Source organism: Ochotona curzoniae, unplaced genomic scaffold (assembly GCF_017591425.1).
Source record: "Ochotona curzoniae isolate NIBS_2020 unplaced genomic scaffold, NIBS_Ocur_1.0 scaffold_4683, whole genome shotgun sequence".
NCBI lineage: Eukaryota > Metazoa > Chordata > Mammalia > Lagomorpha > Ochotonidae > Ochotona > Ochotona curzoniae.
The window spans coordinates 13,361,621-13,376,551 of NW_024467121.1; the positions used below are offsets into that span (position 1 = coordinate 13,361,621).

Genomic DNA, 14,931 nt, shown 5'->3' on the forward strand with positions numbered 1-14,931 from the left:
ATATTTAAATATTCCATTCTTTCCTATGGCTGGATACTATTGTATTTCTTATGCATTCATTTGGTGATGGGTACTCGAGTTCAGTGCCACTATGTAACATTCAAATTTCTTTTGGACATGTATTTTTCCTCTCTCTTGAGTATATGCATAGGAGTAGAATTGCTGGGTCAATTATAAATCTATATTTAATTTTTTTGAGGAAACACCAGCCTGTTTTTCACAATGGTTAAACGGTTTTATACCAATGGAATCTGAGGTACGAGGTCTTATTTTTGTTTTTCTCTCAAAGTCTTTATCAGTGGATATGAAATGCAGTTCATTGTGGTTTTGATTTGTATTTCTAAAATGGCCAGTGACATTGCTGGCAGTTTTTCAGGCCCTGCTTATGTGATTAAAAATTACTAAGATCTTTTGTTTATGTAGATGTATATCTAGAGATACCATTTTTAGAAATTAACACCAAGAAGTTTTATAAATATTCTTTATTGATTCTTTTATACACAACAGTAATAAATCCATCATTACACATCACGTAGCTTCTGGAAAATTCCAACAAACATCTTTTTCAAAGAAGGAGAATAAAACAGACAAATAACAGCTTAGTATTATCATGAAAACAATTTGGACAGCATGGGTCTCCCTCCCACAAAATGAATAATAACCCAATTCAGTTTTACTCAAGTAAGATTTGACAAACTTTTTCTGGTCTGAAATTCCTCTCAACCTAAGTTTACCCAGAGAGTATATATTTTGGGGAGGGGAAAGTATGGACAACAAAATCTGGTTTATACTTGGTTCACCATAGGAAGGACAGAAAATCTTTCTTTGATCTGGGCATAAACCCTGCTGAAAATTGTCCGTCATTTTCAGAACAGTCTTCTGTCCTTTTAAAAAGGAAAGCTGGTTGATAGTTTTATTCATCTCTTTAATCACATGACATTAAGTGTGAATAAGTCAACTGATTTGAGAGGAAAGATATTATTCAAAAGATTGAGCACGATGTCTCAGCACCTGACGATGATTGTTTTCAGTAGTTGAGGGTGGGTGGACATGCGCCAGTGGTTCTCAGACTGTGGTCTCGGGATTAGCATCAACAGCATCACCTGGGAACTTGCTAGAACTGCAGTCTTTAGCTCCATGCCAGATCATTGATTAAGAAACTCTAGGAGTGGGCCCAATCATCTGTTTTTTAACAAAGCCTTCAGGTGATTCTGACTTGCTAAATTGTTTAGTAACATTTGAGGGCCACTGGTGTGTCATTTTCCATAGCTAAATTCTATTATATGACTCCTTCTCTCTTCCCCCCTCTCTATTCCCTACTTTGTCTCCTTCTTTCCTTAAACATTTAAGCCATAGCTCTCTTTTCAATGTTTTAATGACACTTCACTTGAAACATACACTTTTACGCATCATTCAAATTCAGAGTACCATTTGTAGAAATCCCCAAAAAACTATTCCTAAAATAGGTCTATCACTAATGTACAAGTAAAGCTTTTTACTAAGTGTAATTCACTACCTGGAACCTAGCTTATCCTTCTGTTCCCAACATTGACTCCAGTAAAATCCTTCCAAATATAGAAGCTCTACAATTCCAAGGGCTTGGCTACCCTGATTAGGTGTCACCGAAAGACTGTTTAGTCTCGGCCTCCAAGCTTTTCTAGAAACTCAGTTAGGAGGAACTGTCTCAGTACACTGAGTTAAGGACAAAGTGATCAAGAGAATAGGCTTGTCAAGCAGAGGCTGGGAAAGAATGTACATGGACAATATCCGATTACATGAAGTGTGTGTGTGTGTGTGTGTGTGTGTGTGTGTGTGTGTGTGTGTGTGTATCTACATTAGCCTTAAGGTTTTACCTGGGATTTCTAAACTTGGAATTTGGGATAAAATTAGCATTAAGAAAGTTTTCCTTTTATTGTATATGGCATGGAGAGTTTTATACCATTCAAGCTCAAATAAACACAGATTCATGAAACTAAGACAAAGAGTTCTGATTGTTCTGCCTTCTCCTTCAAAGACCTTGGAATTTCTGTTTGGAAGTGGGTAGAGCTCACTCTTGTGTAGCACAGGGCTGACTTAGTGACAGTGTTGCAGCTGCCATGTGGCCTGCGATATGACTTCAGATGTTTCCAAAATGCAAGGAATCACAAGAGATGCCTGTTGGGTGAGTGTTTAATGTCTTTGATTCTGCTTGTGCTTTGTAACTTCTCTGTTGGCTTTTCTTGGTTTCTTCCCATTGTTTTCTAGATTGTCCGTCTGCTCTTCTTCCTGTGGTGATATAATTAAATCATAGCCATGGATGTAACAACATACCAAGAAAAACATGGTCCCCACTGTAAGCCAGTGTGGGAAATCATTCAATATTAGTCCTCAGAATATGGTTATCTTCACACACTATGAAATGTGGCCTTAGGCCACTGTGTTCTTCCAAAGGCCAAGACTTGGAGCCCAGTTCTCACCTCTGGTTGTGGTCTTTTAAGTTGATAATTCAATTAATTGTTCAGTGCATGGATATGAGAAAAAGACCAAGGAAGTCCTCCCATTTCCCTGTCAGTTCCAGGGCTGACTGGCTGTGGATGTGGAATCTGGGTGAGCAAACTAGGATGGGTTCAGCTTTGTGGATAGTTTCCAAGAGGTATATTACCTGTGAGCCTCACTTGAGATTCTATCCCACAGGGTCGCACTATAACACACATTAAACTCTATGGACCACCTCTGACTCATCCCTCTTCCTTCTTATTTTTACTCAACAAAAAACCCTATTAATTTTTTTAAGATTGATTTTTTAATTTTTATTGGAAAGGCGGATATACAGAGAGAGGAGAGACAGAGAGGAAGATCTTCCGTCCGGTGATTCACACCCCAGGTGGCCGCAACGGCGGAGCTGAGCCAATCCGAAGCCAGGAGCCTCTTCTGGGTCTCCCACGTGGGTGCTTTCCCGGGCCACAGGCAGGGAGCTGTATGGGAAGTGGGGCCTTCGGGATTAGAACCGGCGTCCATATGGGATCCCGGGCATGCAAGGCGAGGACCTTAACCACTGCGCCATTGCGCCAGGCCCCAACCCTATTAATTTGAACTCTCTTATGTGTATCTTGATTCTTCTCCTCCTTTTTAACTTCTGTGCATGGATTTAGCTTGAGATTCCATCATCTTCTATACGGATTTATTCTCTTGCAATATAGTCAAACTGCCACCCATACCAACACCAAAAATCCATTGTAGTCAGACCATTCAGGAGGCCAGTGTAGCCACTGGTCTTACTAGTAAGGCATTCTTTGGTCTTCTGCTGCCTTAAGAATACAGGCTAAGGTACTGCATCTAGCCAGATCCTCCATAAGTAGCTCTCTGCCCATCCATGCAACAGGAGATTCTCTCTACTGCCCTAGATGTTCTGAACTGCTTGGCTTGTTGCAAGCATAGCATCACATAATTTCACATCTCCTTACTTTTCCTTCTTCCCCTGCCAAGGGGCATTGGTCTGCCTTCCTTTACTTGGCCTGCAACCTTTCAGGCACCATCAGTTCTGAAAGTTTTCTTTAAACTCCCATGTAGGGTCAAGTGATCTTCCTCTTTGCTCCTATGGAAAGCCCTCAATTTGGGACTTTGAAAAATTACATTTCAAGCCAGTATTCCTTTTCTTTCCCCATTTCCATTCATCTGTAAACTCCAAAGGGCAGGACCATGTTGCATTCATCTTTGGGTGCAGTTACAGTGTTTGGCATTTAGAGGTGCTTTTTACGTTGCTTCTAACTATGTGAAGGGCAATAATGGCTGAATGACAATAGAAAAATGGATAGTAACTGTGCTAAGTGATTATCCTAAATTGAAAATGACTTTCTATCCAGAACCGTCCAATAGAACTTAATGAGATCATGGAAATCCTTGTATCTGTGTTGTCTGATAAGGTAGCCATATGTAGTTAGGAAATACCTGAATTTCTAATGTTATTTAGTTTGAGCATAAAGTTAAAAATCCACCTGTGGCTAGCAGTTTAGCCTGAGACTCATCCTTATTCCTAATTGGCTCACAGGAATACTTGGTTACTTCCTACCTTGCTCAGAGCTCCCCTCTAACCAGCCTCCAAGCAGGGGTGTGCTGGTAATATCTAATAGTTAAGTCTCTGAAAACAGATGCCTATTTTCATGATACAAACAGCCACCATACCCAGTTTTCAGTTACCATTGTACAGCTGGAAATCACTTAACACGATTGAGAAGAGCTGCAGCATAACCACGTTACCACAGACTATTTCCACAGTATTTTAACATGTATCACTAGTGGAAATAAGTCTAAAAATAAAGGTAACAATAAAATGTGGTTTAAAAATTAGTAAGTCATTAGTATTATAAAGTTTTTGCCTTTTTAATATAATTTATTACAAATTCACACACTAATTTTCATTGGAATTGTGCTTAAAGTCAGTTAACAGAGCTCCTAAACATTTAACTGGTATGAGCCTGCTACAGCACATCTCTGGCTCCTACCAATTGCTCAAAACAGCAACCAAAACAAACAAACAAAAACAAATCTCTGGCCAAGAAACAGTCTTATAGTAACTCAAGTGCAGCATTTCTGTTTTGCCAAAAGGGGGCACCATCAGATGATTCTAGGAAGTGGGATCCTGGACAGGCTTCTTGAACAGTGGGTCATTTTGAGACTTAAATTTGATTCCCTGGATACTGTACTTTAGGGAGACTTGTGGAAATTGCTACACTTCCAGACACTCCTTTACTTCACAGCATAAATTCTCACAAACATCTGCAAAACACCTTGTTTTCTGTGTCTGATGACAGTCTGTCTACAAACTACTAAATTAAGCCTTTAGAGTTATTCCTCTTGAAGCAAGACAAGATGTAAGAGCTTTTGTGTATCTGCAATACACCAGGCACTCACAAGCTTCATCTCTGGTCATCCTAAAGCCATACTTAGGAGTCATCGATGAACTGCCAGCTGTAGAATAATTCCTGATGCCACAACCCTGGAGGACTTCTCGTTGGCATTACAATCATTTGCACTTTTTCATTCACACAGGAAAAAGGGGAGTATATTGTGGCCTGATGACCAACGTGAAGTTGGAAAACAGCTCATTGTTTTTCTCTTGTCAAAGAGAGGATAAGTAAAGTATCTAGTAGCCTCTCGGAGTCTTCCTGTGGGGTTCGTACCAGGCCTGACCAGAACATAGTGAGCTTCACTGTCCACAGTGAAAGGATGGGAGGAACTGACCTGTCTTAACAAAGCCTGCCTTTTTGTGAATTGGTTTTAGTTTCTTAACTCTTGGTAGTGTTGACCTCATGAAAACTCCTGGTTGCTGCTCTGGAGACCCAACTGGGAGGTGCTTTGCCCATATATCCTTTGAAAAAAGGGCTTCCATGATCACGTAGGACTCACCATCTCCGCTGCCAGCTGAGTGCAATAAGAAGCAGGACACTGATGAGCAGGAATACACAGCCAGCCACTGTCAATAGAGAGGGAGTTCAGCAAAGGAGGGCCAGGGCTGGGCCTGGGGAGCTGCAGGCACCGGTCCACAGAGCAAGCCAGGGAAGTGTCCTAGGTGAGTACAGGCTTCCTGCCGAGGGACAGGCTGCAGGCTCTCCAGTGACTGGAGGCTCAAGGAACCAGGGCAGGGATTGTTGTGAAGGATAGGGATGGGGGGAGGTGGGGAACATATGGAAGGCTGGCTTTGGTCTAAAGAGAACAGATAGTGCCTCTCCTCAGAGGTTCTTTCTAGGGAGCAAACTAGGACAAGCAGTTCAGTAAGGTGCAGAAGCCAGGTCTCTTTGGGGAGTCTGGGGGGAGGTGGCTGTGGAATGTGTGCACCTATGAAGAAGGGGAGAGGGTGCTGCTGAAGTTGGCTTCTGAGCCCCACTCTCCCCATCTGCTGGCATGGTCTGCAGCCAGATGTATGAAGTTAACGGTAAACATATTCACATCTCCTGAAGGTGTTTGTATTTTCTAAATGCTGCTTTGGTGAGATTCTGAAGTCAGGCAAGCAGGTGTAGCCTCAAAGCCCATCTCTCCCTCCCCCCAGGAAACTCACAATGCTAGTGGAGCATGTTTTCCCCCTGGCAGTTTCTACTGCCTCCTCCCCCAACCCACCATCCTGCCTGGTCTCACTCCTTACTCTCAGCATGGGGGCACTGTCCCTGCCGGTCAGCTCAGGAGGATGGATACCGGCTGCTTTGAAACAATAACCCACGGCATCCTAGGACTGACTTGGCATTTGGAGCAATGTTAGTGTCTGGATTCATCTGGCTCTTAAATATTATGTTACATAAGAGGGAGTCATTTAAACCAACCAACCTACTTGTTTTCCATAATTCTGTTCATTAAGCAAGTGAACCCACTCACCTGCTACCTGATATTCCATTGTAAATAGGAATGTCTCCATGGTGGTTGTTGCTTCTGTATGTTTCTGAAAATCTGTGGGAGCGAGAGGGACAAAAGAGACTCTGAGTATATACTCAGGACCACAGCAAGCTGAAGAGAGGGAGACAGGTGGAAGGAATCTTAGAGGAGACCAGTAAAGGGGCAGTATTTCATTCCTTCACTTGGTCCTGTGTTTTCTCTTTCTGACCCTGGCTTTGGGACATGTGGGTTACTGAATATGTGCCCCTGCCATTGGAGAGAGGGGAGGCTGTTGGAGTTGGCTCCTGGGACCCGCTTTGCCCATCTGCTGGAGCATCCTGCAACTGATGTCTGCCCTTTCCCAGGGATGCTTTAATGGTCAGTGTCAGTCTCCATGGAAACTCCCCTGCACCTGTTGTGGTGATGGGGCAGGAAGTCTCGCTCTCCAGAGGGTCATCCATGCTTGCTTGAGGCTCTTCTTTATCTGTAACAGAGAGAGTGATGGGTATTCAGCCAAACAGAGAAGCAAGAATCTCACTTTTTCCCCCACCTGTACTCCTCAGCTAGATCCAAATTTTATCTGCTGAGGCATAAATCCTAATATGGACATGTCTGGGAGGTCACACACATACTTTACATAAGCAGGTGAGAGGGAGTTCTAACCCTGGTGCTGGCTGTTGATGACATTAAGCAACTCTTTCTCAAGCATTGTAGCTCAGTCCTGGCTCTCATTCGCAGCTTGCAAATGAGTCAGAGTAATACAAACACTGGAGCGATAGGTCAAGCTACCACTGTTTGGGATACATCCCATTAAAGAAGTGTGGGTTTGAATTCTGCCACCTCTGCTAATGCTGCCGTAGGAAGGTGGTAATGTGCTTTGGAAGCAACAGATAATAGCTCAAGTACTTTTACTCTACCACACACGGAAGAAACGCGGATGGGTTTCCTGGACCTTTGGCCTGGCTCAGCTTCAGCTATTGCAAGTGTTTGAAAAACAAACGAGTGAACAACAGATTTCCTCTACATGCACATGCATTTTCTCACTCTCTCTCAATCTTTCTCTCACATACTTTTTCTGTCTTTTAAGTAGATGAAAATAAATTAAGATAAACATCAAAAATCATAATTTGGACATTGCTAAACCACCCAATGAAGAAGAAATGCACGGAGGGATAGCCCTTTCTCTTTGGAACGTTCTCCATTTCTCCTAGTAGTGGTTAGGGTGTCAGGACTTTGCCTGTTGAGCCTCTTGCAAAGGAAATGATTGACATACCTTGGCTGTCCATATGACTCACTGAAAATCAGCTATTGGGAAGGAGTTGCAGCCCAGAGAACCCAGGAAGAAATCAAAGGGAATACGAAATGTTGAGGCTCAAGGAAAATAGGGACTTATGGCTCAATGTGAGTAAATTAGATTGTAGAAATAGATGGAGCAGGCTCTCAGTCCAGGCAGGTTATCTGTGTATAAGAGTATGAGTGTGTGCACATGCTTGTGAAAGCTCCTTCTCTGCACATTTTTATGAGTGTGCAGGTGGAGAGTTACACAAGGAGGAGGAGCATGACAGCAACAGACACTGGAGATGATGGATTTACAGGGAAGGCATAGGTGGGTGGCTGGCTGGACTTTCACTTTTGAAGCAGGGCAAGCTTAGTAGCTTATGGAAGTAGTGAAATTTTGGGATCAACTAGGAAAGGGGTGGCATTGTTAATTTGAGACAGCATCCAGGTTGCTGTGGAGACCTTAAGGGATCTTTCCCTTATACCTGTCTCCTACTAACTGCCTGTGTACAGGGAGTACCTTTGGTGAAGGAGACCTTAGAGTTTTTCTGGGTTTTTTTTTTCTTTTTGTCTGTTTGCTTGTTTGTAAGATTTTTTTTTTATTTTTTATTTTTTTGAAAGGCAGAGTTACTGAGAGGGAGGAAGAGAGAGATCTTCTATCCATTGGTTTACTCCCAAAATGGCTACAATGATTGGGGCTATTCAAGGCCAAAGTCAAGAGCCCAGAACCTTTCCCACATAGATGTATTTGGACCATCTCCCTTTGCTTGTCCAAGTACATTAGCAGGGAGCTGGATCAGAAATTGAGCAGCTGGGTTTCTAACTTGTGCCCGTATGGGTTGCTGGTGTTACAAGTTGTAGCTTAACCCACTGAGCCTCCATGAAGGCTTCCTGCTTTTTGTTGTTGTTATGTTTATTAAGAACAAAAGCAAAACTGAGATCCAAGAGAATCAACTTGCTTTCCCAAGGTCACATGGCAGCTGCAGTTAGGGATTCTATCCTGGTCAGCCTCATGAAGAACAGATCAGTCGACTCAAGAAGGAGATTATGTACCTGGAAATTGATGGTGCTTGCTTTTATTTGTGCAGGTGAGCTGGGGTTGGGTCCACTGTGTTTTCCCACACACCATCTTGCAGACACTCGTGGCAGGCACTCTCTGTATGGGCCTGTATCCCTGAAGGCACTGGTAGTGAACTACCTGCCCCACGATGAAATGATAAATTCTCTTTGTAGCTTCATGTTTCCATGGTGGAGGCTCCCTGCAGTCACCTGGAAAGAAGGAAAAGAATTCTGAAGGTATATTAGGGAAAGCATTGCAATTGAATCCAGGTGATCTCTAGCTAGGAATGGAGAATGGTTCATTCTCCAGTTCTGAAGCCAGGTCTGAAGCTGGACCCACATGAGCCCTTGCAAGACCTCTGGAAATCCCACGTGCTCAGTAGCTTTCCACTCCTGCTAACTGCAACGCAGCCTGGCTGATCTTGATCTCAGAGATCTCATTCTGCTCTGCCTTAATCTCAGAACTCCCTACCCCCTGTCCCCAGTCTGGACCTGTAGACTGCATGTACCCTCTAGACCCAAACTGTGAATCTGCATCTCCAGACTGGCTGCTGCACCCTGATCACCCCATGTGACTTTTATCTGCCCCAGCAAGAAGCTGGCTACCCATTCGGAGCTGTCTTCTGCCACACAGCACCTCAGAAATAATGTGTAAACTTGTGCTTTCCTCTCAGTATTGTTTTATAATCTCAGTTCATGACTGTTAGACTGTGTTTGAACTGAATTTGATTCTTTCAAAGGGAAATAGCCAAACTAGACAATCTATGAAATTTTCCTCCTCCAGAACTAGCTTTTGATCTCTTGAGTAAGAACAAGTCTGGCCTCTTAAAAAACCTATCAATAATGGGGTGTGTGTGTGAAAGAGAGAGAGAGGGGCATGCTGGGAGTTAGATGAGAGAAATAGAGCAAAACAATTAAATGTGTTTGCAAACACCATTCCAGGACCAAGTTGAAGGGGTAAGGGGATAAAAACCTCATGATATAACAATGTCTGAATTTTTTATAGAAAGGAAATTGTAAATAAATTCCAACTATTTCAAAACAAGTAATCAGTAGAAATATTCCTCATCTAGTACAAGAGAACTAAAGTATTATTCAGTCCCATTATGTGAGTTAGTTTAACTATGTCTTTATTGGGGCTTTTTTTTTCTTCTTTTATTTTCATTTGCAAGACAGAATTACAAAGAGAAGGAGAAAAAAAAAGAGAGTGAAATCTTCCATCCACTGGTTCACTTCCCAAATGACCACAACAGCCAGAAATGAGCTGATCCAAAGCCAGGAATACAAGCTTCCTCTGGGTCTCCCATGGAAGATCTTTCTGTCTCTCCTCTTCATAAATCTGATTTTCCTTTCAAATAAAAATTTAAAAAGGTTTTTTTAAAATTACAAAATTGACATAGAGCTCTGGGATTTTGTAAGAATCGACTGGTGCCCCTAAAGTTCAGGTTTTCCTAGTAAGCTACATTGCTTCTTGACAGTGTGACTTAATTACAACATCATGTGTTTGGGAAAGTCGTCTATAATCTCAGAGCTGGGAGGAGTCTGTTTGGAGCTCAGAGAATCACTAGCCCATGTTACAACCCCATCCCATTCATCGTAATTTGTAATAATACTGGCGGTGCATTTCCTTGAGGCCAAGGATGGGTGTCCTGTACATGCTTGTACTTTTGCTGGCAGTGTCTACACACAGTGTTAACATAATCTGTTGAGGGACCAGGCGCAATAGCCTAGCGGCTAAAGTCCTCGCCATTTGTGCCCTGGGATCCCATATGGGCAATAGATCTAAGCCAGGCAGCCCTGTTTTCCCTTCCAGCTCCGTGCTTGTGGCCTAGGAAAGCAGTTGAGGATGGCCCAAAGCTTTGGGACCCTACACCTACGTGGGAGACCTGGAAGAGACTCCAGGCCCCTAGCTTCAGATTGCCTCAGCTCTGGCCGTTGCAACTGCTTGGGGAGTGAATGGACGGAGGATTTTCCTCCCTATCTGTCCTCCTTTCTGTACATCTGCCTTTCCAATAGAAATAAAATAAATTTTTAAAAAGAAACACGTGATCTTGAATTCAGTTGAATAACTTCTATTTAGCCTAGTTCCCAACCATAGCTCATGTTGGCTGTTCAGTGGTCTGAGTTGCTGAGTAAAAAGCAATAGTTCTGGTCCACACGATCTCTGAGAAGAGAAGGAAGTGTGCATACTTATGCATAAGAGCACAGACTTTTCTCCCTGGGGGAACACATTATACAGGTGCAAGGGAAGGGTTGGCTCCCAGTTGTCCCAGTCATCTCTTACCTAGAGGATGCTCCTGGTCCACAGGCTGCATTGGACTTTGCATTTCTGTGGTTTTTCTTTTGGTCTTTTCTTCAGGTTGAGTTGTCATTTGTCTTTCTGAGTTCTTAACTGCTACAAAATATGTGTGGGATGAGATAACTTCCAAAAACTTCAAACAGAAGTCCCATTCACATACTCATTCACTCAGAAAGAGAATCCCTCGAGTGTCTCCCTGGAGGAGATCCACCTGTACATGCCCAGGTACTGGCTCTACAATCTCAGTTTGCCAGTAATAACAGAATCTGGGGCACGTAGTCCCCATCTGACAGTGGGAGCCACAAGGCTCTCAAGCCATGTTTGGATATCCAGAAATGAAGACATTCAATGTGAATAGCCCCAGCCCCACCTTATGCTGATTTGTAGTCTTATTCAATACCACTCTGATGAACCTGGGGGACCCTTATTCTCCTCAACCCTAGCTCCCGAATGTCCCAGTTTCTTTTACAGGACTGGGACAAGTGACAACAACCTTTGAGGCATCACATGGGATCTCCAGGGGACACTCCTTATGCTCTGGATATTGGTTCCTGACTCTGGACTGGCCATACTACCCTTGACAAGTTATCTTTCCCCAATTCAACATGATGTATGAATTTGGTAAACCAGAAAACAAATAAATAAACAGAAAACGAAGTAGAGATTCCCCATTAGATTGCTATTTTTTGTATTCTTTATAATAGGCTTGTGCTCTGTCTACTCATTCTTAGAAGATATTTTTATAAAATGCATGCAAATTAAAATTATCATTTTAACCACTTTTAAGTTTGTGATCCAGTGACATTATATACACTTGGTATTATTGTGAACTACAATTGTTTTCAGTTGTATAGTAAGCATTAGCACAACATCCATCACCCCTGCCCCCAAACAAAAGGACATTTTTAAAAGATGTATTTACATATATATATATAGTCTCATGAACTGTATGATGAGGATTAGCATATAGGGAAGTGAAGATATGTCACAGGAGACATTGCTATGCCCAGATAAAAGGAGGGCGTCAAGTGAAACAATTAAGTATTTTTTTTTGGATACTTGTCTTTTCTATCATTAATACTTGATACTGTATTTTCTATCATTGTCTATACCTACAATTCCATCATACACTTAACTAGTAGAATGTAAACTTGAAACTGTTATTAAGGGGAGGAAATAATATGGGAGGAAATTGCGGGGTAGAAGGGGAAGAGGAAGGACAAAGGGTAAAAGAAGGGGGAATCCCTATACCTACAAAAATGTATCATGGAAAATAATAAAAATAATTTATTAGAAAACCAGAGTTATAGAGAGAGGAAAAGACAGCTCTTCCTTCCACTGGTTTACTCCCCTGATAGTCTTATAAATTCAAGGCTGGGCCAAGTCATAAATCAGTAGCCAGGAGCCTAATCCCTTTCTCTCATAGGGGTATCAGGAGCCCCAACACTTAGGCCATCTTCAGATGCCTTTCTTAGGCCATTAGTAGGGAGCTGGAATGGAAGTGGAGCAGATGGGACATGATCTGGTCTCCATATTGGAGGGTAGCTAATGTAACTCGCTGTGCTGCAGCACTGGCACTAGCCTAAGGGAATTTCTTGAACTTGGTAGACAATCATTAAATATTTTTAATGAGTGAATATTCTAGAAGTCACTAAGATAGATTAGTTAATCTGTAAATTGAGCAGACCAATATTTTCCTGTAAGACTAAGTGAATGGAGACCAGTGCTGTGGCATAGTAGGTACAGCCACCACCTGTAATACCAGAATCCCATAAGGGTACCAATTCAAGTCCCAGCTTTTTCACTTCCAATCCAGCTCCTTGATGATAGCCTAGAAAAGCAGTGGAGGATGGACAAGTACTTGGATGTCCTGTGCCCACATGTGAGACCCAAAAGAAACTTCTGACTCCTGGCTTTGGATTAACTTAGCTCTGGCAGTGCAGCCATTTGGGGAGGGAACCAGCAAATGGAAAACACACACTCTCTCTTTCTATGTCTCTCTCTCTCTTTTTCTTCCTGTAACTCTGCCTTTCAATTAAATAAATAAATCTTTTAAAAATCATGAGTGAATGAGAACTACACATTATCTTTACTGCAGTTCCCTTTTCCCTGGTAGTGACAAAAAGAATGACTTACAAGAGTTTACACATTCACATTTGTTGTCCCAGAAAGAGTGGCTAGAATTTCCTGTACAAAGCATGTAGCTTGACCCATATTTGATTCGACGGAAACCTTTCTCACATTCACAGTTTAACATGGTGCCATTCTTGTAGGTAATGGCTCTAAAAGTTGCGTGCTTGATCGTTGGTGGGTCATCGCAGAGCTCTGCCAAAAAAAAGAACAGAACGGAATGCTGGAGTTCAGAAGGGCCTAGCCACACAGGGACAAGTCTCATTACACAGCAGCTTGAGCACATGTTTCTTTCCTTTTTTACGTGAATATACACATGCATTACATTTTCCTAGAATTTAATTCAGTCTAATGATGCTCTTTCTTCACTTTCTTACAAACCTGTGTGTCGGAGGTAGCTCCAAAGCTTGGTTTAGCCAAGCTCCTCTGCAAAGTACAGTACATTTCCAACTAAATGCATACGCAGTCATGAGGTTTTCTTCTGCATGTGCTTCCTGTTGAGCAAGTCTAGAAGCAAACATGAGCCAGGGATTTGAGGAAGGTGTGTGATTCAGGTGAGGGACAAAAAGTGTCTGTAAAAATGCTTTGCAGGAAATTAGGATTGCCAGGCATTCTATGATGAATGATTCTGTACCATATTTACAGAAACATATGTAATGTGCTTTGCTCAAGTCTGGAAGTAAGTATGTGATTTCCCACATACCTGCCTGCCTCTGTCTTGTCATACCAGGGTAACCATACACATTGGCTTTTAGAGTGAGATACTTGGGGCAGAATAACTTGATTAAGGAAGAAGTTTATTTAAGAAGAACTTATTCTACATGTACAGTCTCAAGGGCCTCTCTTGGTGATGGTCCTCTTGCTATCAGAAACCTGAGGTATACCAGAATAGCACAGCAAAACTCTGGGAATGCACATGTCTGATTATTGGTGCCTCTATTAACGTTAGGTCTTTCTTTAAATGGGTGGGAAGTAGCACAAAGGGGGAAGCAAGGAAAGCAGGAGCCTTTATCCCAGTGAGCATCCCTTCCATGTGTGCACTCTTGCCTGGAGGGACGCTGCTCTGTGCCCTTTGGCTCTGCCCAGCAGCTTATCATCCTGAAGATCACCCATTTCCAGAGGTTTGAGCCTCTTGATTCCTCTCAAGTACCAAATGTGGGACAGCTTGACCCGGCTTTTACCAAGAAGGGGATAAACAAAAGCAATTTGGATAACTCCAGTGAGCCAGTAATTATAGTAGAACAGGTAGCACAAATGTTTAATAAACTCTGATCATCTTCATACAAAGGTGGAAAGGCAAGATGGTGAAGAGGGAGGAAAGATGAGTTTCTAAATACTGGCTTTATCAGCTTACTAGTCATACAGTTTAATCATTTTGTTCTTCTCAGGAGCAGTTTCCTTTTCTGTTAAACAGCTATAACGAAGACACTCTTACAGATTTGATGACAAAGTAACATACTAAGGTAACTTACAGAGTGCTTGACAAATAACAGATATGGAATACATGCTAGTTCTAATGCCTTCTTTGTTTTCATTGTTAGAAAAAGAGTAGAAATTTGGAGACAGACTGGGCTGAATTTTACCTTAACCTTCAGCTTTTAAGAAAGGTCATCAAACTCTCTGCTGCCTGCATTGTCAGCACCACTTGCTGGCACTTATGTAAAGAAATAACAATATTTGAGTGTCAGAAGGTTAATTTGCTGCCAAATCAAGATACAGATATACTAACTAATGATGTGAAAAACAATGATTTTTGGGCCCGGCAGTGTGGCCTAGCAGCTAAAGTCCTCGCCTTGAACGCGCCCAGGATCCCATATGGGCAC

At 42.3% G+C, this 14,931-nt stretch overlaps 1 protein-coding gene across 2 annotated transcripts in view; it reads right to left on the reverse strand.

The window, feature by feature from the left end:
• Positions 1–467: 467 nt before the first annotated feature.
• IL2RA (interleukin 2 receptor subunit alpha) overlaps positions 468–14,931 on the reverse strand; it is a 41,236-nt gene continuing 26,772 nt past the window's right edge. Inside the window, exons 2-8 of one of the 2 annotated variants that reach the window (XM_040968275.1) lie at positions 13,115–13,303; positions 10,964–11,071; positions 8,674–8,889; positions 6,755–6,826; positions 6,346–6,417; positions 5,386–5,452; positions 468–2,265 (exon numbers count right to left, since the gene is read on the reverse strand). In XM_040968275.1, the coding sequence (XP_040824209.1) occupies positions 2,241–2,265; positions 5,386–5,452; positions 6,346–6,417; positions 6,755–6,826; positions 8,674–8,889; positions 10,964–11,071; positions 13,115–13,303 (749 nt within the window). In that variant the 3' untranslated portion in view covers positions 468–2,240. Of the gene's footprint in view, positions 2,266–5,385; positions 5,453–6,345; positions 6,418–6,754; positions 6,827–8,673; positions 8,890–10,963; positions 11,075–13,114; positions 13,304–14,931 lie in introns of both variants that reach the window. The other variant, XM_040968274.1, reaches the window with a different exon arrangement.